Source organism: Poecilia reticulata, linkage group LG10 (genome assembly GCF_000633615.1).
Source record: "Poecilia reticulata strain Guanapo linkage group LG10, Guppy_female_1.0+MT, whole genome shotgun sequence".
Lineage (NCBI taxonomy): Eukaryota > Metazoa > Chordata > Actinopteri > Cyprinodontiformes > Poeciliidae > Poecilia > Poecilia reticulata.
The window spans coordinates 8220445-8246994 of NC_024340.1; the positions used below are offsets into that span (position 1 = coordinate 8220445).

Sequence of the window (26550 nt, forward strand, 5' to 3'; positions counted from 1 at the left end):
AGGAGGGAGGGTTATCCAAGGAGAAAGATGAAGTAGAGGAGGAGGAGGAGCGTAGCCTTCTGAAGATGACAAAGGGAGTTCAGACTGACCAGCAGTTTTATTGGAAACCCATTGAAGATGCAATGTCAATCCTAATTACTAATTCATTAACCTTCCAACTCCCATCCCCCTTTTTTCTGTTTTTTTTTTCTTTTAGTCAGACACTCCCAGTCGCTGCTGCCTCTCCACCCCCACCTCCGTCCTCCTCCACCTCCTCCTCCCCTCCACCCTGTCTGCGTCCCAGGAGAGGCAGAGGGATGGATACGGGGAGAAATGAAGAGATGCGTCTGCGGCTAAGTGACATCTGCCGGGGCCCTGATGGAGGCAACGTGTTGGGAACGCTGCAAATCCCTGATGTGACAATGGAGGGAGGAGGAGGAGGAGATAACCGGTGGATGAGGGGGGAAAAAGAAAAAAAAAAGAAGAAAAGCAAACAGCTTGTGTTCTGCTTCGTCGGGAAGAGGGGTGGTCTCCTGTAATGGTGCACATAAGTACGTTAATGTGCATTGGCAGAATATGCATATGCAAGCGCCGGATGCATACATGCATCTTTGTTTTTTTAATGTGTGTGTGTGTGTGTGTGTGTGTGCGTGTGTGTGTGTGTGTGTGTGTGTGTGCGTGTGTGTGTGTGTGTGTGTGTGTGTGTAATTTTGCAGTCGTGTGAGGTCTGTGTGTTTGTTTATAAAAAATTTAATGCAGGTTTTGGAGGGCATGAATCAATATAGTGAAGTAATAACACCGCATGTACAAACAAAGCAAGGGGGAGGTGGCAGACGAGACTGATAGTGTGTGTTTCGCTTCTATACCTCCTGACTCTCTATCTACATGCGTGTGCGTGTGTGTTAAGTTTCATCCCACAGCTAGCATTCCTTTGCACATGCTTACATGCAAAACTCATTAAAAAGATACAGATACAAACGGTGCTCTCTCATTGGCTCTTAATCAGGCTCTGAAATGTCCACACACACACACACACACACACACACACACACACACACACACACACACACACAATGAGACAGTGCTGCGCAGCTGAGTGGATTCAAACAGAGAAATCTTCCAAACAAGTATTGATCAGAAGAGTTTACAGCTCCGGTTCCCTCATAGTCTGCAGGCTGAACGACGGGGAGCTGTATGGGACAGCTGGGGGAGCACACACACACACACGCAGACACACTCCCACATGCGTGCACACACACACACACACACAGATCATAGAGAGCATGTGTACATGGGATTTTCATCCCCGAACTTCACAGCAATAACAGCCTGAGTGCATATAAAACACGCCGACATCCTTTATACACGATAAAAGTAAAAAGTGTCCACATGCATTTAAGTGCGTAACATAAACAGAAGCAAAAAGAGCCGTTTTCAACCCAGGGTCTCAAGGCAGCATCCTTAGAAGTTGCTTTTCTTCAAAGTTGTTTCTTGTTTTTGCAGAAGTCATGATGTGCTTGAAGATGATTTGCGCTTAAAGTCTCAAGGAACCCAAGAAAACTAATTTTTAGCGTTAGATTTTTTATTTCCCTTCTGATACTGATATCGGAGGTTTAGCATTGGCCGATTCTACTCTGCTTCAGAAGCACTGTGCTGAAGAGACTTGGAATGTTTCTTGTTTTGAACACAGACATAAATATACTAGATTACAAGTGTATTTGATAACTCTGCACCAGTACGTCACACTTTAACACACCAATAGCTTCATAAGCTTGGTCAAACATGGAAAAACAACTTTAATTTGTCTAGTCAGTGCAATCAGGAGCGTAAGAGCCGATGTAAAACAAATAACAAGGAAACTGAAACTGACAAAAACAATAAGTTGGCTGTTCAAATGTAAAAAATAAACTGCAACAAATTTTCCTTCAGACAGTTCAGAAAGTGAAGTTAGGGATTCTAAGCATAATGTAAAAATAATCAATCAGATCTGAATAGATTTGCGCTTATTGTCACCAATACCTTACACAGAATTGTTTTCAATATCGGGATAGATGCCGATATTAATATCAGATTGGTGCATCTCTGACTCGACAGGGGAATTTGAGAATGCAAAATATAAGAGCACGCCACACTTTCCAGATTAATTTTGTGGAAAAATGACCAAACAAATGTATTATTTTTTTGATTCCACTTCGGTGTAAAGCCTCACTCTGCCACAGCTGGACAAATACCAACGCTGATGCGACCAAAGAGCCCAGGGTGCTGCCAAACGGCCCAGACCCCAGTCTGACTGGTGCAGCAGAACAAGCCACAACCGACATGGAGGATCTACGGATCTACTGCAGGCATTTCTTTCTGTCCAAAAGAAGACTTAAAAAAAAAGGGTCTATTAGGATAACAACGTGTTTGTGAATGTCACAGAACAATTGACGGGAGCATTGCTGTGTTCTCAGAAATGCTCTCTTGGGGAAAAGTGGGGTGTGCGTGTGTGTGTTTAGCAGCCATTCAGTAGCTGGTGATGGCATGATGGCCTTGTACAATGAGATTTATGTGACGGCTTCAAAGGGAAGAAAACGAGGCGAAACCTCGAGCCCACCTTCACGTTGGACATCATCATTTAGCTGCCTTTGTGTCCGACTCCATTGCCTCCCACTAACCTCATCAGCATTCATTACTCCCTGTGAGGAGGGGAGGAGGGGGGCAGGATGTCAGCACTGGTGACGTGTGTGTAACAGAAAAACACACACACTACCATACGAGCGCGCCTTTCGTTTGGATCATTATAAGCATGAAACAGCTGATACGTTTCTACTCATTGCAAAGACAGATCCACCGGGAGACGCAGCCGCCAGAGTCAGGACAGAAACCGTGAAGCTCTTTCAGCTCCTGCTTACAGAGAGGCTGCATCTGTGTGCGTGTGTGTGTGTGTGTGTGTGTGTGTGTGTGTGTGTGTGTGTGTGTGTGTGTGTGTGTGTGTGTGTGTGTGTGTGTGTGTGTGTGGGAAACAAGGGGAAAAAAGAAAACACATGTGACCTTGACAACATGATGGCAAAATGTGGCATGTGTCTGTGTTTGTGCAGATCGGGAATCTGCTGGGCCTGCTGGTCAGCACATTGAGGGTGAAGCGGGCCACCGCGGCCACCGCCGCGCGCCAGGCTGTAAACAAGGAGCCCACAATAACATGCTTCACCCACAGGACCGCAGCTCTCCTGAAGAGCTGAAAACTTTCACAACGGCGGCTTGTTTATTAACAGACGTGAGTTTTAAGGAATCCAGTGGAACCACCTCATGGCACGCTGCTAAAGCACAAAGTCCTACCAGGTGTTTCTGGTTGAGTTTCTAGTGGAAATAACTTAGAACACTTGAAAGAAGACAAAAGTAACTTACAAGTAACTTTTAAGCAAGACAGAGAAGCTTAAGTCAATAATTGTTTAATATTAGACTGCTTCACTTATACTATAAAATAATCTTTGTGGAACTACTACATTTTTAATAACTATTAAAAAATTACTGACTTAATCTTTTATATCTTGTTGAAAAGTTATTTCTAAGTTAGTTTTGTCTCATTTCAAGCTTTATAAGAACTTGAAATTAGAGCAGAGATACTTGGTAAGATTTTGTGCTTTTGCAGTGTAGGAGTGTGTTTTCTGTGTGCTCATACATTCTCTGATTTTGGGGAGAATATGTCTGAATAGTGAAGTCCTCATTTACAGCTGGCATCAGGAGTTGGATCAGTGTCACTTTGGCACGCACAAGCCCATCGTCTGAACGGCTTCAGTGGCGGATGAGGGCAAATTTCCATCCGCACTGCAAAAACACACAAAATCTCACCAAGTATTTTTGGTTTAGTCTTTAAGCACAAATATCTTAACTAAGAAAAAAACAAAAAATAAAAACTAACTTATAAGTAATAATCAGTATTGCATACCAAAGGCAACTCTAAACAAGAGGGGAGTAGAGTCTAGACTTAAAGGAAATCAGTGTTTCTGCAGGTTTGTAGTTTTCTGGAAATTTGCTCTAGACTTGTGGTGCATTTACAAACAGTGGGATTTATAACAGATTAAATCGAAGCAGATCCTTACACCAAACGAAGAATCCTACATCATTTTTCTCCTCTTAAATTCTGCACAACTGTGCCAGCATCTGGCGGATTACATTCAGGAACATACGTAAAAATCAGCTTTACGGTAAATTTCTACATAAAACGCCACCTGTGACTATACCCAAGTTGTTCTGAAAACACACCATCGTGGCCGGGTGTTAAATGATGGAGGACTTGGCTCGGCTCCGTTTATCCTGGCCCTGGATCCTTTCTGGATATTTCTTTATGTTCCATTTAACCACGTCCATCTCTCGTGTGTATACAAATGCTTATCCTTTTCATAAAGCCGGCTGTATTACAGCACATGCATTAAACATGAGGAAGCTGAGGGGCGAGAGAGAAGAAGAGAGAGAGCTGGGGAATGCCAGTAGAGGATCAGACGGGCCGTGATCCTGGTCTGCAGGAACATGACGCCCGCCGTTAATATCAAGGTTAACAAAGAATGCTTTGCGTGTACCGCCGACGTCACTGGAGACTTATCGTACGCGGCTTGTCGCAGATGAAACGCGTGAGATTTGCATCCTGTAACGACAGCTTTAGTATGCTTTAGCTTTATGCTTTAGCTGTTTATTATTCATCAGGGTTTTCTTGCAGAGAAGTGAATGTTCAATCTTACTGGGGTGAAAGGTCACAGAGGTGTTTTTTTATGCCATGTGTGGCTTTTTTTTTTCTCTCTTTTTTTTTTTTTTACATACATCACACTGTAAAAACGGGTTTAAAAAAAATCTGACCTCATTAACCTGCTAGCAGCAGTCTGGTTTATAAAAACAAAAAAGACCTGCAGGTTGTTTGTTATTGCCTCTCCACTCCCATTAGGTTTAGTAGAGGACAATGTTATGTGTTTTCCAGGCACATAGTGCCATTTTATAGCACATTCAAGTGACTATATCACCTCCAGTTGTTATGAAAATGCTACAAATATCAAATATGACTTAAAATATATTTTGACTTTGTAATTTAGCGCCTTGAAATTGGGCTTCTGTCTCTTTAAGAAGCTCCTGGTCTTTCTGAAGCTCCGCCTTTAGGAAGTCTTTCCCACATGGCTCCTTTATTAACTTTAACAACGTTTTACCAATGTTGCTCTGAGAAGTAGCTCCTATAATGAACTCAGTAGTTGCACAGTTCCACCAGCTGTTTGGTGGTTGCTGCTGGCTAGTCTGAAGGAGCTGAATGGAGGAACCCTGGGTTAGAGCTGCTCTGTGAGGTGAAAACTCAAAAGATGACAGTGATGAAACAATAAATATCTTGAAGTAAGTATTGTGCTGCTTGTCTTTTTTTCTTTTATACGTTGCACCAGAATCAGAACAAATGTTTTTCTGAAATGGTTAGAAATCCCACAAATCACAATTTCAGCTAAAACTCAAAACAAACCACAACAATGTTCTCTGGCATCTATTTCTACTGTCTAAAGGCCACAGTTACCACGGTTGCTGGAGGTTTTTGTTGTTCAGTGTCTCAAGGGTCATTGACAAAGATGCGATGCACACATACTTAAGATCAATTTCTATCTGTTGTGTCCCACTAGCCTGGAAAAAACCAGCTCCTTCAGTTACATATTGTAAACAAACACAGAGTTATTGTGTTTGGTTTTTAACAATAATAGTAGTACTAATAATATCCCCACAAAAAAAAAATCTGAATATCCAGTCCATTACAGTCTTATGTTTTTATGGCTTGATGTTTATTTTGCGATTATTAATAAGTGACCAATGTGGTAGATTAGCTACTGCAGCTATTAGCTCATTAAACACCTGCTGTACTGATGATCTACCAGAGTTGGTGTTTAAGTCGCCTTTTATTTTCTAACTGAACTGAAACAGAATTCCTCACCACATCTACATGTTAAGGTTGTCAAAGTCAAGCTAGCATAACTGAACTACTTCCTTCTCCCTCCATATTKTTTTCTTAATTACCTTTTTCCTGACCTGTTTATCAAGTGATAGTGTAGCAAAGTACTGCATCCCTTTCTTTTATCAGGCATACATTTAAAATGTCATTTAAAATTTCATACACACACACATATATATATATATATATGGCGCACCATCAATGAATGGCCTATTTTAAAACTTTTTTTCATATATAAGGTCCAACGCATTATAAGGCGCATAGAATAGACGCTACAGTAGAGGCTGGAGTTACGTTATTCATCCACTAGATGGAGCTGCACTAAAGGGAATGTCAACAAAACAGTCCAATTCCAGTCGACGAGGAGAGCCTTCCACTGGGCCGTGGCATGGGCGGAAGATGGTCACCCTTCTCCGTTCGTGCACAGCATGTTTGTGGAGAATGTGGTGCTAAATGACCTGTAGACGACCTGATTCTAAATGGTAGGTAGATAGGTCAGTCAAACTTTATTAATAGATTACAAACCAGCGATCTGACAACTACCCCAGCATGCACCGCGCAATTCTTCTTCTACGGGCAAAAAGGAAGTCGGCGGCTGCTTACCGTAGTTGCTAGACTTGTTGTCTAGGTGCGCCTGGATTATAAGGCGCACTGTCGGCTTTTGAGGAAAGTAAAGGTTTTTAGGTGCGCCTTATAGTGCGGAAAATATGGTAGTACAAAAGCACAAAAAAAATGCTGATGGATGATGTGGGTCAAGCAGATGACTGGGTGGAACAAGCTTTAATCAAGGCTTTCATAGCATCACATCTAATTTGATGGATTCAAAGTAAAGTTCAAAGGAATCATTCATGTCATCATTCTAGCACTGTACTGTTATTCATTTGTACTGTTGTTTCTTTCAGGATGGAAGGATTACAGAACAAAAAGCTTGAACCAAGTATAAAAAACAAGTTTCTAACGTTCCTCAAATGCATTCAGAGAGAAGTTGTTATGGTTAGAGGAGACTGATTTGACTAATTGGCTGCAGTGTCCAGAAATATGTTTGAATTAGTTATAATGAGGATATTAATAGAAAGAAAATGTATCCAACTGCTAAGCATGGTGAAAGTATTATGCTACTCTTTTGAAAATGTGTGCCTTATGCTTAAAGTGTGTAAAACCAACACTTTCAAACAAACGGCATCATCTCAGCCAATAAAAATGGATTAAAATCCTACAATAATGCCAAAAGCTTATTTATTGCTACTATTAGTTCAAAGACTGAAAATTATGAAAAATTATGTTCAGATAATTGTTTTACTGTCAAAAAATGTAGCTGCAGGAAAGTACGTTTTACTTAAGTCAGCTGACATTTTGTTTTTATTCTGTACATTTTATAATAGTAAGAAATTACATATTGTTACAGGAGCTTACTATTCAATATAATACGTTCCTGGTAATTCATAAAAATAAATATTAAAATTTCCATTTTTAAGGTTGAAAATATATGGATATGGATGTGGTTTTATTTTTTAGGAGTTTTAAGCCAACTGATTAAACTACTAAACCCTTATGTCAAAATAACCTGCTATACCCTACCTGCCTCCAGCAGAGGGCGCTGTTGGCGCAACTATTTCATGTTTTTGTTCTCTTTTCAACTGAATTCAGACGCTCCCGACGCAAAATGGGGATAAACGTCGGTACTTTTCCAAGGTGTGCCTCTCATACCGGTGTATCGGAAAGGTAAGAGTGTGACAGAAGCAGAACGGTGGAAAACATTTCGCGGCTGTTTGTTCGTCATTAGCATTTTTTTTTTTTACTTTCAGTTAACTTGACAATTGAATGGGAGGTGACGTCTTTGCGGGAAATGTTAATACCAAGGAAGAAAGTTGTAAAGAAAAATAAAGAAGCATGACATCACTTTGGTGGCATTTCATAAATGAAATCACGCATAAAGTTTTAAAGGCTCACCTAGAAGAGTATTAAAAATCACACTATAGTAGACCTAATCTGTGTAAATACAGATAAAAACAAAAACCTGTGTTATTCAGTAAAAGTAACAGATTCCTGCTGTCCGAGATCCGTGACCTGACCACCAGGTTCTTGCCCCCCCTTAGTGGCGGACTGAGCAGTAAACAAACAGGTGTCTGGTATCACTGAAAACACTGGTTTTGGTGGAAACTCTTTGCTATCTACTGGCGGCAGCTGCTTGGTTTCATTTTGCGAAATGTCAAACATATTGGAGGTTCAGGCTGAATGTTCCTGGACATTTGGTGATTTCACTCCTTTACCCCACTGAAAGAAGAAAAAGATTAGCGAGAAAGCTAATTTGCTTAGCTAGCATCTCTAATGTAGAAATAAGTACTCCAAATTAGACTGTCCACAATGCAACCTTGAAAATGTATTTAAATAAAACATTCTTTTTATTTGTTAGCTCACATGATGGATTTGTTTTAGTTGTGTTGGCATGGCCGGTTTCATGATGTCAGCCGTTTCCCACATTTCAATGAATAATTACAGAATCCAAACGTAAAACGTTTACATACCAGTTTGCAAACTTAATTTGCTTCACTAGGTCAATATTTTCTTGAAAAAATTTAAATGTACTCATATAGGCAGCTGGAAAATGAGCATCTTTTTAATATTTTGTAACATAATATACTCTACATTTATCTATGCATTTGGTAAAGATTTGCATGAGACTTAGAATAAAGTAATGTCTTATCTCAGTGGCATTAAATCAAACTGAACAAAATCCAAACTTTACAGATCCACAATAAACCAAGCTCATTTGGATCAATAAAAAATATCATTCAAATATAATATGTTATATAAATAAATGTATGTATTCACTATCGCTTAAGTCAGTATTTTTTAGGAAATGTCCATTTTTTTACACACTATACATTAGCTGTATTTGTTTACCTATTCTGTCCAAAGTCACATCTTCTACTATTTATTATAAGATAAAGGTTGTTGAAGCTTCTTTTTTTTCCATTAATGTTATTCAAATTCCTATTAAAAGTGAAAACTCCCATTGCTTTTGGTTAGTAAATGCATCACTGTCGCATTTTAGAGATCAGAGAAAGCAGAATTTGGCAAGAAAACAAGATGGGTGCACCTCTGCATTTTAAAGCATCCCACAGCTTCCTGTTTTCCTGAAGTTCGAATATAACATGACTCAAAGACCCATTTACTGTGGGCACTCTTCAAAATGAGAAAGACAAGAAAACTTGTGTGTTTATCTTCATATTTCAAGCTTCAAAGACTTTATTTTCAGATTTTTTTTTCCTTCAGATTAAGTGCTTGCTGTGTCTGCTACATTACGCTGAAGGCTCCTTCCAAAGTCCCTGAAAAAAAATATAATTCCCTGCAATTATGCAATCTGTGTCTTACACTAAACGACAGATTGCAGCAACCATCTTGGCTATGAACATGTGACTTTGTCTTGCTATGAATAGCTTTAATCACCCTCAGGTATGCGGCTGATATTCACGCCATCCACTTTGGTTTGTCAGATCTGGCAGCAGCAGAGCAAACCCAAAACAATGGCCGCCGGTACCAGAACTGTGTCAACAACCTGTTGACGGGAAAAAATCCCTAAGGACAGGCAGCCGTGCTTCCTTCCTGCGCATGGGTTGTTGTGATCGGCGGTTTTTGACTCTGGCAGGATTTCCCTCAAGGAAGACAACAAAGGAAATCAAAGAAAAGTGAAGCGTTGGAGATGTAATTTGATCAGATTTGAAATAATAAGAAGTGATTCTGCTCCGATTCTACAGGGAGAAAAGTTACTGACCCAGTGTGACACATGGAAATATTAGAAGCAATAAAACACACAAGTGTTTTACAGAGGGTCATGTGCCAATTTGATCATTTTATCTCCTTATCTTTTTTCTGTGCAACACTCAGAGTTGAGTAGAGTACCCAAGAAATTATACTCAAGTAAGAGTAGCACAACTTCAACATATTTTTACTGAAGGAAAAAGTAAAACATAGCCGTTCAAGTTACTCAGTTTAGAATAGAGAAGTGTTTAGTAAAAAGGCTGCTCAAGTGTCACTTAATATTTAAAAATTACATAATCAGACACACCAAAATATAAATTATGTGGAAATGTTTGTATTTTAAGGGTTCAAAATAAAAATACTTATAAAATGACAAAATTAGACAAAAGAAACATTATTCCAAATAACTGTTTTTAAATATAAAACTTATGAAACTAACAAAAACTGCAGTTGTATGTCTGGGGCTGGGGAATTTTTGGTGAAAACAACAAATTTTACTCAAATAAGAATAGTGACACTTCATTATGAATTTACTCAAGTCAAAAGTAAAACGGATAATAAAGGTAGTAAAAATTACTCGTAAAAGTGCACTTTTCCAAAAAGTTGAGTAAATGTAAGTATTTACTAGCTAACATTGCAACGACGTAAGCTGGAGATGCGAGAAGGGAAGAGGAGGAGGAGGAAGAAAAGATGACTGCCAGTCCGTCCCACTCCCGGTGAGTACAAATGCAGCCCAGAAAACTTCAGCTTTCATACCTCAGCTTTTCACACACACTCAGAGAGAGAGGCGTGCTCTTTCACGTCACACACACCCATCTATCCCAACCCGCAGAGGCACCGGGAATCAGAGCGGAGCGAGGAGATGCTACCGGCTGGCAGACACTGAGTAAGTCCGCTCTCCCTCCTCTCTTTCTCGGTCTCTTTTGTTGTGTCATGGCGGCTCCACGGTCCGTCCCAGCTCATTTACCGCTCGCCTCGCGCGCCCCTCCGCCGCTCTCAAACGGCCACTGTTAGCTCAGACTGAGGGACTTTTCAAAGTTTATCCCCTCTGTATGCAGGACACATATACCTCCCTCTTCTCCTCCCTCCTTCCGTTCTTCTCCCCCGGCTTTCTTTTTCTGTCCCCCTCCAAGCCAGAGAGGCAGGAGGAAAAAAAAGAATCTCCTGCACTAATTAGCATGTGAGCACTGAGCCACAGGTGGATGTTTTAGCTTAAATGACAGTCGAAATACAAAAACGGTTGTTTGCTTTTAAAATCAGGCAGCCTTAAATTGTCTTGGTCATAAATAATACAGTTTTAGTGCTTATAGAGATTAGGCATGGAGTGAAATGATATAAATACATTTTACATGAAACTTCAAAGCAATCTGACTGCTTTTCTTTGAAGCAGCTATTACACTGCAAAAACACAAAATCATGCCATCTGATTTTAGTCTAGTTTCTACAGCAAACGTAGAAACTAGACTAAAATCTAGTTTTAGTCTAGTAACTTTTTGTCTCACTAGTAACTTTTGTCTCACTAAAAAGTTACAAGTAACTTTTTAGTGAGACATTGGGGCTTGTTATAAGTCAATAATTCATTAATATTAGTGAAAATGTACTAGCTACATGTGAAACAGTCAGCCAGTGGAATAAGACATTGTAACTTATAATACTGGAAAAATGTCTTGTTCCACTAGCTGATTATTTAACTTAAAATTAGTACTTTCCCTTTAATTTTCATGAATTATTTGTTTAAAACAAGCTCCTGTATCTTGTTGAAAAATTACTTGCAAGATAGTTTAGTCTTATTTAAAGTGTACTAAGACATTTGCACTAGAAACTAGCCTGAAAATAGTTGGTAAGATTTTGTGTTTTTGCAGTGTATTCCTTCTGTTGCTAGAATAATTGAATTATTACAGCTGTTTATGATGTTTACTAATTGCTATTTTGAGCATGTTGTGCAGACTTTTACAGACATATATAGTCTTAAAATATTTATTTTATTGTAATGGTTGAGTAAAATGTATAAGCCAGCTCGGTGGCAGTGCACAGAAATGCTGTAAACAGTTGGAAAATGTATAATTTTAATAGCTTTTATTGTTCCGTAGCCAACACCTTTCCGCAGCGGGACGTTTCACACCAACCACGTTCGTGTTAATAGATCGGCTTTGACAATCAGTGATTTACGATCGCCTTCCTGCATTCGACCTCTAGTCTGCTGTTATGAAATATGATTATATGACTCCAGTAAATAGCATTTACCAGCAGGAAGTGGCATGTTTCGGTTTGATCATAATCTGTCGTATTTCATGAGAGTTAACAGGGGCCGACCCGGGATCGGAGCCATAATCAATGGGAACGGGGTGTAATGCTAAGTTTACTGAAAATGATGTATAATAAATTTAATTATGTGTTAGACTGGGAGACTTTTATGACTATTTATTGCCACAATTCATCAAAAAGAAAAAAAATGCATAGCTACCTAATGTGGATTGGTTTTAGTATATGGGCTTGAAATGATTTGTTTACGGGGATAAAATTGAAGCAGAAAGCGATGAAATTGCAAAGTGCATGTGCAAAATATGGATATAAACTATTAGAGAGGCAAACTGACTTTATCAACTCTGAAGAGTTTCAGACACAGAAAATAGGGAGTTTCTACACGGAAAAAATTCAACTGTAAAATAAATAAATACTTTTTACCCATTTAAACAAATGGGCAAATTCATAAGCTCTCAATTTTTTCATCTTTGATTTTTTTTCTTACTATGAAACTATATTGCCCCCACAGGTGTAGATTGGTTAATAGTTACCACAGACTCGAACCCTATTGGCTCTTTGGTTGGGTATTTTTTAAAAGTGCGAGCAAGACCGAGACTGGCTTTATTGACACACACATACACATGCATAGACACACACACACACACACACACACACACAGAGCTAGAGAGAGGTCAGGGGCAATTCCTGGATTTTTTTTTTCAGCTTGTGGACTTCCTGACTGGAAGAGAGGGCCGGCGGCGTCACGTGGGTCGATAAGGTGCAAAAACCCAAGCATGTCTGTTGAAATKAATTATTGAACAGGGTTCTCGTCTCAGTGTCTGTTACTCACAGATAATGTGGAGTCATTAGCACCCCACCCCGTGAGTGTGTTGACATACTGAACCTGCCCCTGTTTGCCTTTCAGTGTTTAGAAACCCAGCAGCATTCTCTGCTACACACACACATTTACTTGTGTGGCAGAGGGGACATTATTTGCTTGGGTCCCATTGTGACCTGCCAGCCAAAACACAATTGAATGGAGAGGGACTGAACAATGCAGCCGATCTAATCTCTCTGTCTCTCCAACATTCACAGCAAAGGCGATAAGTCTTGACGGCCAAAACCGATCCGGATACTCCGGACTTCCACGTCCAGAGAAACACAACTGACGAAGGAGACCGCTTCTTCCTCCTCCTCTTCCTTCCCCGATTCCGAGGGAACTCGACTCAGGAAGAAGCGACTGCGGGACGGACAGAGAGTCGAGATGCTGGCTCAGATCCTTAAGGAGATGTGGGTGGACCCCGAGGTGCTGGAGGCCCTCAGCGAGGAGCAGAAGAGGGTCCTGTTTCTGAAGATGAGAGAGGAGCAGGTACGGCGCTGGAGAGTGCGCGAGGAAAAGGAAGAGAGAGAAGGAAGAACCAACAGGAACACGAAGCCCAAGAAAGGTATGGAGCACAGCGCTCCTTATGTCGTACCGGTTAGACTGGCAGGGGGAGAGCTCATGATTTAATTCCAGTAAGCTATACTGAGCAAGAGTTACTGTCAGTAATACAAAAAGAACGAGGCATTAACAGGCGGAGCAACATTTTTTGCTGGGTGTTTTTGTGATTGAGACCTTTGAAGAAGTTGGCGCTAATTTAAAGCAACAGATGGTTGTCTTTCTCTTAAACTCAGGAAAGCAACTGCTTAATTTAGATCAGGCACTTCATAGACCCCACATCTGCTTATCTTGACACCAAACTGAAACACTGACATGCATCATAGATGTAGTTTTAATGAAAGGTTAAATAATCGCCAATCCACCACATACACCACTAACAATAAGAGAGTTAGCATCCAAATAAATGCTCTTTTGAAGCCAAGTGTTTTCACTAAACTGATAAGTCCTTACTTTAAAGAATGACCTTCCTTCAATGAATCATGTTATACTCCAAACAGTATGTTTAGAAAGTCACTTTATGACAAATGCTTCAATTATTGAATTCAATAAAATCTGACAGCAAGCTTTATACATTTTTAAGCTAGCTAAAAGTAAATCTGTTTTGACTTTGAACACATATTGCTGAACTTATATATACTTGTAGTTAGTTTATTTCTTAGTTTGGTCTGAATAACAATGTTTTGTCAGCTGTTATTCAGTTTTTCAGTCTAAGCTGTAGCTACGTTATGAGATGCCACTCTGCAATAACTAGCTACAGTTAGCAAAAAGGCTGCAATAGCCCAAAAATGGCTGAAAAATACATCAATTTAACTTCAAACTTAGTTACTATTTAAGACATTTTAGGGTTCAGAGGGTAACCACTGACAACAAAATAGCTGTTTTTATAATTCCTCCAACTATATTATTTATAATATTTGGGTGCAACAAGCAATCTATAGGTGTGCTGTGAAGACGACGAGCTTACATTTGTAAGCTGTTTTACAAATAATTAATTCTGTAATCTTCTAAACTCAAAGTGTGCATAAGTAATGAAGCAGGAGTTGTGTCTCTAAGGTTACCAATCAAATTAAGTGTTTGGGTTTTTTCAGTCTGTGTTTTAGTCATCAAACCCAGCCCTCCTTCATTAGAAGTGCTGATCTATCTTACAAAGACGCTGTCATCTTAACTAGTTCAGCTGCACAAAGGGAGTGTACTTACAGTGTGTGTGTGTGTGTGTGTGTGTGTGTGTGTGTGTGTGTGTGTGTGTGTGTGTGTTGTGTAACTGAAAACCTCTGTCTCCGGCAGCTCAAATGCTGTGTGGGCTGAAAGCTGAAGAAGATTGAGTAAACCCTGTGGTTTCGGGAGTCGCCACGCTTCAGACCACATATCTAGTTACCATCTTTGTTTACCCAATCTCTGCCATGTCACCTGAGAGGAGACTGAGTGTGTGTGTGCGTATGTGTTAGCATTGCAGAAGATATGCTCCACTTACACGTCTTTACTGATGGGCTTCAACGTGTTCATTTAGGCATATAAATGTCACACTATGACACTGTCATGGTTTTGGAATGTTCCGAACCCAAATGCAGCAAAACACTCAGAACAACTGAAGATTAAGGGTTTTATTTACAAACAAAATAATGGGGTACGAGCTGGAGAAACCATGAACAGCAGGCAGGTCAGAAGCATCGGGGCTGGGGCTCTGAAAGGACAGATCCAGAGAGGTGAGTACAGGAGGCCGGCAGAGCTTGGAGAATAACGTGCTGGGCTTACGGGTTCCGAAGAATGTCTGTTCGGGGAAGCAGAGGGGGAGGGAAGCCGACTTGATGATGCTCGCCGCGTCAGGACCCCCAGGGCGAGGAGATCCGGATCCTTGCTAGCGGGCTTGACTGGTTCCGGACTTGATCCGGCTTCCGGGCTCGATCAAACCTGAGACGAGGAGACGTGAGTTTAGAACAAGAACGTTTCACAACACAAGGCTTGCTAATGGCTCTCAGTTACCACAAGGGTCAACACTCTGGCGTGGAAGTGTTGGCTGGAGGCTCCTCTTATACTCCTGGAATTGATCAGATGATCTGCAGGTGTGTGCTGACACATCTGCAAGGTGGAGCGTCAGGAGAGAGCTGAGGAAAACCCCCTGGTGGCGAGCTGGCGGCAGCACGGTGACAGAAGACAACAACACACTGTTAAACCTATTCCCGTCACTAGTTCTAAAAGGTGTTTAGGTCGCTGTAAAAAAAATCCACGATTTTGTGTTTTAAAAAAATGTAACCTTGATAAATATTTTAAAAACTTTGATCACATTTAATGGGTGAATTCATCCCATACAATATAACTGACAGACAAAATACTGCTCGATTTCAGTGTTTAATCTTCCTTTGTTGGAGTTGGTTGTATTCTCTACCCAGAAGAAATTCTCCAGATAAATCATGTTGCGATGACACCTCCTTGTCCACCGTCCCTCAGATTATTTTAAATGAACTTTAATCATTACCTTTACTTCAAAAAGGCCAAAGATGTATTTTTCTGTTATGAATTTGCAGGGGGGCGGGGAATAAAATTTTTTCTCCATCTTCTGCTTTTTACTAGATATTAAATTGGGGTCCAAACTGATCTTTAGAGCCGTTAATGGTTGCGTCTCAGGTCATGATGCTGCCACTGCCGTGTCTCACCGTGGGTTTGGTGTCCTGTCAGATGTGCGCCGTTGTTTATAGAGATGAGATTATTATTTGAGATTACTCTGGATACTTTACAATCTCTCCGCTAGGTATTGAATGAAAATACCAAACTGTCAGGAAGATAAATACAAGAATAAAGTCAGAATATTTTGAGGATAAAGTAATAATATTACGAGAAGTCGTACGAGAATAATGAGAATGAAAACACAGTAGTCAGAAGTTGTTTGAATATAAAGTTGAAATAATACGAGAACAAAGTTGTAGTATTACCAGAGTATGTTATTACAAGATTAAAGTCACAACATTGTGACTTTATTCTGGAAATACCATCAAATAATACAAACTTTTTAAATTTTTTTAAGTAGTATATTTTAAGCCATTTTTACCTTTTTTTTAATCCTGGTATTATTGCCAATATAAAATAATAGTATTGTGACTAAATTCTCGCAATACTACAACATTATTCTAATAATAACTATAACTACTACCATAACTTTATTCTTGTACAACTTCTCTTACTCTTATACAAGCTTATTCTCGTAATTTCTTTATTTTTTCTTAATACTCAGCTCTATTCTATTTTTCCTGCTGATAGTAACAAAGGCAGTGGAAACGGCCTCTCTGTCTCTCTATCTGACTGATATAACTGAGTAACATGACTGCAGCTGCCAACATGGATAGATGTGTGTACACGCAGATTTATGCCTGTAGTGACGTCACACAATGCCCCCTTGTGCGCGGCGGTGCTGGCCGGTGAGAGAAACACGGCCTCCTTTGTTGGAAATCTGCGTTCAGAGCTCATGTGACCGTCGCTTATGTGTCCCTGATGATAACATATCGCTCCTTGTGGCCTTTCAAACCGCGTTTCGGTTGGCAGACGGCGCAGCGCTACGTTCTGGGTTTGAATTTCTGAAGCCACGCCCCCGTCTGTGACGTCACGGCAGGTTGTTTCATCTTCATCCAGTCATGGAAAACACCTGGGCTATCGGTCATTGTGACGGGTGGCGTATTTTTAAACACTGCGTCACGATAAGGGGAAAATTTGGACGTTGTTGTTTCTCCAGGGTGTGACTGAGATGTTTATCTATAAAGTTTTTAAAAGGAAATTGTAACGCATGTTTTGTTTACTTAAAATAGTGAAACATTTAAAAAGGCCTTCAAGAAACACCATCTGCCGTTTATTTTTTTTACTACCTCAGGTTCAATTTTGTTGTGTATTACATTTTATATTAGAAAACTGGCAATTAACTCAAGGAATAAAATTAAATACGTAATAACACCAAGATGACCAAACAATGTCTTGTCATACTCGGTTTCACTGAATTTATCCTTGTGCAACAGCACCACCTGCTGGCTGAAATCAGCTATTGAGAGGTCTGCTTCAGGCAGAACCCTGCTGAGTGTCTTCAATTTTGGGGAAAACAAATAAATGAACCACTTTTTAAATTTTTGTTTGTGTCTCTTTGTTCGTAGCTTCCAGTAAACAAGTGAGCTGGCTCCTCAGCCGGGACGGCGATGTGAGCGTGACTATAATCGGAGAGGTGGATGAATTTAGGTCCTCCAAGGTTCTGCAGAACCACATGAACAGGTAGAAATAGACAACTCCCCCAATCATCTATAAACGTATAAGACAGTAAAAATGTAAAATAATAAAAGAAATTTCTTTCTAAAATAATGTGATTCTAAGCTAACAGTTGTAATGGTACCAGCGAGGTCAAAATATTTATCCATAAGCTGGGAGGTCTGCAGAAACAACAATGGATATCTTTCTCTTACAGACTCCTCAGTGATAACAGGAACTGCATCCAGACGGCGGACCTGCTGCCAGGAAGTGATGCCCAGCAGCTCAGCATCAAAGATGACGCCAAGCTCCCTCTCACAGATGTTAATGTGAGTCCCCCTCTGTGCGAGTTTGTATGTGTGAGGCGGGTTATACAAAAATGGCCAACACGTTGGATTCTGATCAGCATATCCTCAATCACACGCAGGAGGATCCAGGTTCACCAATCAACCAGTCATCTGAGGAGGAGGTGGCGGACTGCAGCACTGATGAGGACCCAAAGGACGACGACAGCTGCGGCAGCTCGGAGAACGTTATTGAGCTGAACCTCGTCTACAGGCCGCATTTTCGCAGAAGCCTGTTCCTACGAAGCCACCAGTCAGAAGCAAAGAGAGTCACTCCACAGGACGGAGGTGAGAGAAGGATGATTCCTGCCTGTAGGAGTTGAAATATGCAGCGCCTAGCTAAAGTGTACATACCTCTTCAACATCTTCACATTTGTCGCTACAAACTTCAAGGTATCCCACTGCCAAATAGCTCGTCACTGGAAAGACCCAGTGCTCAGGTGGGAGAATCTGTTGACAAAACAACCACTTCTAGTCCATATAAAGTTGCCACAACACACAGTGAATGTGTGTGGATGAAAACACTGCAAAATGAAATCTAAAGTTATATGTAGGAAGAGTGCCACTAAGTCACTCAAATAATATGAAAGAAGGTGCTCAGGTTAAAGGAAATTCTAACTTTCACATCATCCTGAACACACCATTCCAACAGTGAGACATTCATTGATTTAAATACAGGTCAACCCTAGAAGAAACCCATTACTGCAGGAGTCTCAGTGTCATCACAACCATATCAAATAATTAGGTCATTAGAAGGGCAATATGGAACCTGATTGACAGACGAGGCCGCCTGGACATTGCTTTCCCACGCAAATCTTCCTTCAGTGCCCATCTGGGCTTTTTCCCATTTATTTGGATTCCTCCTGTAGTTTTTCTACCGGGCCAATCAGCCAGCAGATGTTGAAGTTGTGAACAATGACGTCAATTTTCTGTGCCGACTACTAAACTGTAGTCTGCCTGTAGTTTTAGCAATGACAGCGGAGGAAGTGAACAATGCTGTTCAGTCCGTGTTGGTCACATTTCAAAATATTGAAGTGTGACCAACACAGCTGCCTCATTTGGATCTCTGAGGAAGATTATTTATAGGGCAGGCAATTTCTGGTAAGCTTCATAACGTCAAACTGGCGCATTATATACGTCCCGACCAAACATTAGCGATTAGGTAACATTTAAAACTTTAACAGAGGCCACAGCTCCAGGAAGTGATGTTTCTCAATATTTAATATCCCAGATGCTCTTTACGAAGCAAAGCGTAGAACAAGGGGCTGGTTACAACCAGGCTTAAGCTAATGAGGCTACAGACGATTAAGGTGTGGACGATAAAGGATATACCAGTCTTTGGCTTAGAGGCTACAAAAGTATTGACACTGGAATGAAGGTTCACATTCCAATAGTACCCTAAACATATAACCAGAGTTACAGTAGAATATCAAATTAAAGTCTAGACCAAAATCCAAAAAAATTCGGATGCAAGACTTGAAAATTGTGCCAGTCAGTTTGAGTTTGAGTTATTTTGCCAAAAAGAATGGGCACCTTAAATACAAAGACTTGCCACCCTTTGCTGATTTTTATTTGCTAAAAATATAGAAAACCATACATCATTTTCTTCCTCTTTACAATTATACACCACTTTATGTTGGCCCATTGCATAAGACCCTATGAAAACATTGAGGTTTGTTTGAAATTTGAACTCTACCCGGGTTATGACTATTCTGCTCAGTTCTTCCTCATCTACTGTAACTGAAATTTCTTAGTCAAAACCAACAGAGGAATAATTCCTGGAACTCTTCTGATCTTTCTCTCTCTYTTTTTTCCTTCAGAAACTCGGTGGCGCAGAGAGACGTCAGAAAACGAAGGTCGCGTGGCTGATCTCAAGAAGGCGTTTGCGGACGATGCCTGCAGCAAACCACCCGCCTGCAAAAAACCCCCTATTCCTGTCAAACCGGCTCATCTACAGAAAAGCAGCAAGGCGCTGGTCCATTAAGAAGCCGCTGTGTCTCCACCCTGCCGTACGTCAACACACCCGACCCCTGAGGAGTGGGAGCTGACGCAAACGCCGCAGCTCATTTGTACTCCTGCTTGAGGACCCAAGTGGGGGATAAATACACTGCAAAAAAACGTAAAGAAAAAAAAAAAAAAAAAGGACAAGTGTCCTTTTTTGAACTTTTTCAAGACCCAATTTAAAATTTCCACCTGCAGATGAAGAAGTGTCTGTGGAGGGGAGAGAGACTGTGTACTTAATGGGGGAAACTGAAATTCAGACTCTTATATTTTGGCAGAGTCTGATCTCGATACAGACACTGAGGGGGGAAACGTCCGCAGGTCGCAGACACACTGCTGAATGGAAAAACACAGTGGTTTTATACTGGGATGACCTAGGGCGAAGTTGGAAACCGAAAAGCATCAATCAGTCACAAATATTCATCCATGTTCATATGAGCACTGGACTTTTTCTTTTCAGCGGATCCTGGGAATGAAATAAAACAAATGGACTCACGGTGAAACGGACCTCTAGTACCTTTATCCTTAAAGGGATTTTAGACAATTTAATTACACATCTCAACATTCACATGGGAACGCTCCCTTGCACTCGTTCGCTGACAAGCACTGACCTGCTCGTCAGGAGCCCTTGAGGCTCCAGATATATTGCTCAAGAACTCGTGGAAATTGTTAGAACAAAACCACTGAGCAGTTTCTGGACAGCAACGCCTCTTTGCTGATTCTTATTTCATACTCTATCGCAAATGGCTTAATGGTTCACGTTTGAGCTGCTACTCAGCCACAAGGGAAGTTGTTTAATACAAGGTTAGCAAGAAACTGTCTTAAATCTCACTATCTTCTGACTCTGCCAACACGAGTTTGGCTACTCTGTCAATTTCTGAATTTAGCCCAGAAAATATGTCAATGCGTTGGCCCGATTGATCAACTCTAAGCATCTTTTCAACCATATTATAAAAGAATAGATGTCTTTATGTGTAACAAGTTTCAACTTCAACTTTTCAACCACATTTTACTTTCAGAGAAAAGGTCGTTTAAAAAAAAAGAAGAAAAAAACTTTCAATAGGATATCCATTTCTCTGAATTTGCTCAGTGGGGAAAATTTCAGCAGCACTTTAGATATTGACATTCCCAAATAAATATTATAGCTTTAAATTTGCACTTTCTGGTGTCGTTTAGTGAGCCAATCAACATGTTAGCAAGCTATGACGCCATGACGGAAAATGCGATTTTCTGGAAGTGTTAGCATGCTAACGCTAGCATCAAGTGTTAGCTAAATAATACAGAAGGCCTGGGAAGCACAAAAGCATGTGACAGTCGTTAAAATTATACAAAATTTCCATAATAAAGTGGATATTATCGATTGGAATATATGCCTGAGGATGACTATATGTGAAATAAGAGGAAGCCTACATATTTTGCTCAGCCATCGTCACATGTTAGCATGCTAACGCTAGCATTAAACGGCGGCTAAGTGATACTGTGGGGTCTGGGAGGCACAAAGGCATGTTGGCATTGTTAAAACAGGACAATCCTTAACACAATGAAGTTGACTTTATAGACTGGAATACATGCCTGAAGATGCCTATATGTGAAACAAGAGGAAACTTACATATTTTGCACTAGGATACCCTGAAGCTTGTGCTGCCTGATCAGATCTCTTCCACATCTTCTTGAATTCTTGAGCTATTTTCAGTGTTTGTCTCAGGTGTGGCTACCACAAGCACAGTTTAAGTCGTCAGCATCATTAACAAAGAAACAGTTGTGCTGGGGTAATAAAAAGGAGCTCAGAAAGAGAAGCAAACCTGTTTGCCTTAAAACTTGTTGAATGTTTAAGCTCATGATACCTGCTTGTTGTCATCCACTGAGAAGGATTTTTGTCTTACAAGAAACTCTAGTCTCTATGTATTAAGATGCAACGTTTTGTTTTAATCCTGAACACCCACCTGTCATACAGCTGTGAGTCAGACACCTGTAATCATGTGCTGCAGCAAGCGCGAGACATGACACCTCCGAGCCAGCAGGGTGCCCCAGAGAGCTCACGACTTCACGTACAAACTATAATTATCTGAAACCTCAAAATTTGTAGTGAGATTTAAAAATCAAACAAAGAAACTAATTGGGGGTGGTCGAACAGGTGTACCACAGGGTGAAGCTACAGTTCTGTTTATTTTACGTTTTAAAAAATGAAAAATTTAATTCCTATCATCCAAGAAATAAATTGCTTCTTGTAATTTTTGTCGTAACATGTTTTGTAAATTCTGTAGAGTCCAACAGAACCCTGAGGGTGGACACCGTCACAGTCCATCAGATATTAGAAGCTGTGAAAAACATGAAGCCACACAGAACAGAAGCAAGAGTCTTAGTATTTTATGGTTTGTTTGAGATGTAGTTACTACCTAACTTGTGGGTCATGTGTTCACTTTACTTGGTCACCAATTGAATCCCTGCTCATGCTGACTCTGCTGACTTTTCTTTTTCAGTTTTTTTTTTTTTTTTTTTGTATTATACCCAAACATAAGTATTTGTACTATTTATCTGTTGTCTATGTGGAAAAAAAAGGAACAAATTATAAAACGTTGAATTTATGGTGTGCGTTTTTTCCTTCTTAGATTAAAATTTTTTAGATAGATTCGACAACAACGAAGCTGAGTTTTATCGGTGATTTGCACAGTGATTATCTATTCAGCGGGATGCATCAGAAAAGCGCCTGGTGGAGATCAAACGGACGGCGCGGAGAGCTGATTAGCATGTGGTTTGGGCTGAGACAGAGGCCGAGACGCTTGGGGAGACAGAGCAAATGAGAGTCTGGTCACGGGAAGAAAAACGTCACACTCAACTCAATAAACCTCACCGCATTCCCTCACCTCCTCCACGCCATCAGCCTGTGCGCGTGTGTGTGCGTGTGTGTGTGTGTGAGAGCGTGTCTATCCACCCATATATCTTGAATCATGTGACTTAACACAAGCAGTCATGCACACAGTGTGAAAAGCCCCGCTATATATAGTAGGACAGTGTTGGGTTTCCCAGCAAAGCATTGTAGGAGTCGCTTCATCTTTGTTCTCTCAGAAAGTGCCCGTTATCGACTTCTTGTAATGCAGTCGGCCCGGTGTAGGTGGTTCGGGTCCATGGATGCTAACCGAGGCTAGCAGGTGGCTGAGGTCGTGTTGACGACACGTCGGGAAACTACAATTAACGTTGGAGAGAAGAGTGGTCATTGCAAAGTATTTAATGTTATGAACAAGTTCATTGTTTATGTTATAATACTGTGAAAAAGGTCTTTTTAAAAAAAAAAAAAAAAAAGAAAACAGTCCGTCACATTACAACCACAAACGTCACTGTTTTACACTCAGATTCGGTTCGGAAAATGACAGGCTTTCTTATATATTTTTTTTTTTTTACATAATAATCATATTACTGACTAAAGTCTGTGGAGGACTGTCGTCATCAGCTTCGCACATCTAGGATCACATCTCTTTTTTCATTGATTTTAGATCTAAAGTATTCTATTGTGGCTTTAGCTCTAATGCTAAGAGTCGTTAGCATGCTACGCTACTGTCCCAACTCTTTTGCAGTCCCTAACAGGCTTTCCTCTTGGGTTTCATTTTCCTCTTAGCTACATTGATCACCTCCAGCATCCCTTTCCTTGTTGAAGAAGAGCATCCCCACAGCATGATGCTGCCACCACCGTGTTTCACCAGGTGAATGATGTATTCAGGGACATGTGCGCTGTTTTGTTTTGTTTTGTTTTGTTTTGAATGCTCAATGGTAAATAAATGGTAGATTCTGTCATTTTCACTGTTGGGACAAAGAAGGCTGAATACAAACACTTTTGAGATTTTTCTTTTGGGAAAAAAAAAGTTTTACGTTCAACTTGACAGTTATCCACTGCTTTGTGTTAGTCTAACAAAAATCTTTGTCACGTAAGAGTACGGGATGCTTCGTAACACAATATAATAACTTAGGATTAGCAAAGCTACTTTTAAGTCACATTTAGGGACATTTCCTCACTTAGCCCGGCATATTCCTCTTCTTCAATAAGTGATTAATAAAAGAATTTATGCAGCTTTTTAAAGAGCAAATTCCATAAACAGTTGAGTGAAAGATTTGAACTGAAATTGCTTCATTCAAATATGATATAGCCAGTCACGGTAATTGGCCTTGAGAGTGTCTCGGCTGTGACAGTTGTTGCGGGAACCGAATGAGGGTTAAACAGACAGAGAGAGAGTCGGCAGAGCAGAAACTGGCAGAAGCTTTGAAAAGCATGCCAACAAAGGGAGATTAAATCACTAGTAATCAGCCATTAGGTGACTGAATGGTCCCAGGTTGCAGAATAATTTATTCAAATATCGTTTAACATCTTAAGTGACTTAAAAAGAGGGTTAAAAAAAAAAAAAAAACTCAGTCAAGGAAATAGTGCAAATTTGTCCTTGTCGTTTTACTGTAGCTGCTGAACTCTGTCAGTCATTGAGACCATGTCATTAAGATCTCAAGATTTGAATGCAGACACTATGCTGCAGTTAGGAGCTCGTTATTTCAGGCAATGTTATTAATTAACTGGACTTTGGACTTGTTTACTGAACAAGGTAGAAATCTGTCTATTCTGGCGCGTCTTTAATAACAGGGGAAATGTTTTGACTTGCTGTCAATCCAGGATTTTTAATTGTATTTAGTCAAAAATAAGCTCTATCATTAAACAACTTCACCTAAATTAATCTTGCAAGAATTCATAGACTTTTGGCAATTGTGGCATGCAGGCCCTTCAATAAACATCTTAACAAGAGATAAAAATCGAATTACTTTTCAGAAATGTAAAATGTTATGATTTTTGTAGATTACATTCAACTGGTGTATATTAATGACACTGCTGAAGTTAGCTTTAAGTTTGAGTCCCATGTTAAGTTTGTCTGTTGTGCTAATTAGCAGCCGTTAGCATGCTAACGCGCATGAATGCAGCAAGTTAGCGTTCTGTTAATGGGCTCAGTTTTGTCTTAAATACCTTTTTTTTTTTACAATTTAATTTTGGCTTCATAATTAAACTGTCAAAGTGGAAAATATTATTTTGTAAATTGAATTGAGAATAAAAAAAATACATATGATTTGTTATTATTTTCACATATTTAGATTCTCCTTAACTTTTCTTTTGCTGCTGGCCAACAACACATCACATCTCATGTCTTACATCACAGCTTGAGATTGTTTGCGATGCCAGTTACCCACTGTTAGCATGCTAACACTGTGCTAGCTTCCAAGAGCTGACAGATACTTGCTAGCTGACATTATGTTTGCATTCTGACTTAAGGGTTTCATTAGACAACTAATTAAGTATTAACTTTTTGTTTTTATCTACAATTAGTGTTAATATTTTCTTCAATGTACTACCTCAATGCAATTTAATGCTAACAACATTACATTTCTCAGCTAATTTAGCTCAACAGTTGAAGATTATTGATAAAACTGTACCTATAACAGATTATTAAAAAAGTTATGTTAAACAACTCGCCAGGTTCAAACTGTTGTTGAAATGCGTAGTGAAAGAGTGTTCCTGCTTAGTAACGCAGGGGAAAACGTCAGCTCAACACCATGAGGTGACTTCCAGACAAGCCATGATGAAACATCCCTGCAGCCAGCAGGTGTTATCGCTTTGCTTTAACTTCCTGGAACCGTCGTGCCTTTTTAAAAAAATGAGTAGCGGGCTAAAGATTAACAGATTTCTGCGTACCCATCATCACCAAGAATAAATGTGTCTCTCTCTTTCTCGCTTTTTTTTTTTTTACGTTTATCTCCCTTTTTTTTCCTGCTACGGAAAGCAGCCAAACTAGACAGACCCAGTGTTGTTCGAGATTTCAGCTTATTCTGTATCCACCTTTAACAGATTTAAGTGTCAAAGGTCAAGAGACCCCTTTGACCTCTGTGTCACCAAAATATCACCTGAGGGGCAGATGAGCAAGAGCTTTTTTTTCGTGGGGATGTAAGAAGGCCTTTGTGTGTGTTAGGAGTTAGCTCGAAGAATAAAACCGAAAACAACAACACACAAACGGACGGAAGAGGCCGGCTGCCGTGAGGCAGTGAGAATACAACCAGAGGAGGAGAAAACACACACACACACACACCCGTTCACAATGAGACACAGTGTCTCAGCGAACTGCTGTGGCCAACATTTCAAAGGACTGGCTCCTGAGTGAGGGTCCGCCCAGCAGCAGTGCAGGTTGCCTTGGGGCTGGCAGGTTGCTCCACTGCAGTGTGTGTGAAAGAGAGAGAGAGAGAGAGAGAGAGAGAGAGAGAGAGAGAGAGAGAGAGAGAGAGAGAGAGAAGAGTTTTACCCCTCCAGAGTGCTGCTAACATATGTAAGCTCCACAGGGGTTTTTGTGACGGCGTACACCGGAGCTCCGGACGCTGCGTCTATCGTTACCCCGGCATCTCCGCGTTCCGGCCCGGATCTCGCGCTCATCCCCCCTCACCCCCCCACCCCCGTCTCTTTGTTTGGGCCCGCGTTATCTTCATCCCCTGCTGTCCGTCTCCCCCCGCACTCCTCCCCGCGTGTCCCCTCTCTCTCTCTTTCTCTCCCCCTGTGGCCTGCTTTTCATCTTTTTTTCTCTCCCCCATGTTTCAGC

The 26550-nt window shown here is 40.5% G+C and overlaps 1 protein-coding gene and 1 long non-coding RNA gene across 3 annotated transcripts; one reads left to right on the plus strand and one right to left on the minus strand.

Annotated features, from left to right (window-relative positions):
- Window positions 1–10163: 10163 nt before the first annotated feature.
- Window positions 10164–22524, plus strand: LOC103471051 (SH2 domain-containing protein 4A). Of its 2 annotated transcripts, none has more exons than XM_008419840.2 (6): window positions 10164–10407; window positions 13031–13380; window positions 17507–17621; window positions 17812–17923; window positions 18022–18226; window positions 19759–22524. In XM_008419840.2, exons 2-6 carry the CDS (start codon window positions 13200–13202, stop codon window positions 19920–19922), a joined length of 777 nt encoding a protein of 258 aa, XP_008418062.1. In that variant the 5' UTR covers window positions 10164–10407; window positions 13031–13199; the 3' UTR covers window positions 19923–22524. The 2 variants fall into 2 exon arrangements, with proteins under 2 accessions (XP_008418062.1, XP_008418061.1); XM_008419839.2 differs by lacking the exon at window positions 10164–10407 and adding an exon at window positions 10426–10577.
- Window positions 14963–21638, minus strand: LOC103471050 (uncharacterized). The gene is made up of 5 exons (XR_534573.2): window positions 21549–21638; window positions 18293–18388; window positions 15357–15503; window positions 15129–15284; window positions 14963–15057 (listed from the first exon to the last, which is right to left on the minus strand). It is a non-coding gene; the product is annotated as an uncharacterized LOC103471050 (long non-coding RNA).
- Window positions 22525–26550: the final 4026 nt, after the last annotated feature.

Coding starts and splice junctions, on each gene's coding strand:
- LOC103471051 (XM_008419840.2), top strand. CDS start 13,200: ATGCTGGCTCAGATCCTTAAGGAGATGTGGGTGGACCCCGAGGTGCTG. Junction 17,622..17,811: donor CTGCAGAACCACATGAACAG/GTAGAAATAGAC, acceptor TTTCTCTTACAG/ACTCCTCAGTGATAACAGGA. Junction 18,227..19,758: donor AGTCACTCCACAGGACGGAG/GTGAGAGAAGGA, acceptor TTTTTCCTTCAG/AAACTCGGTGGCGCAGAGAG.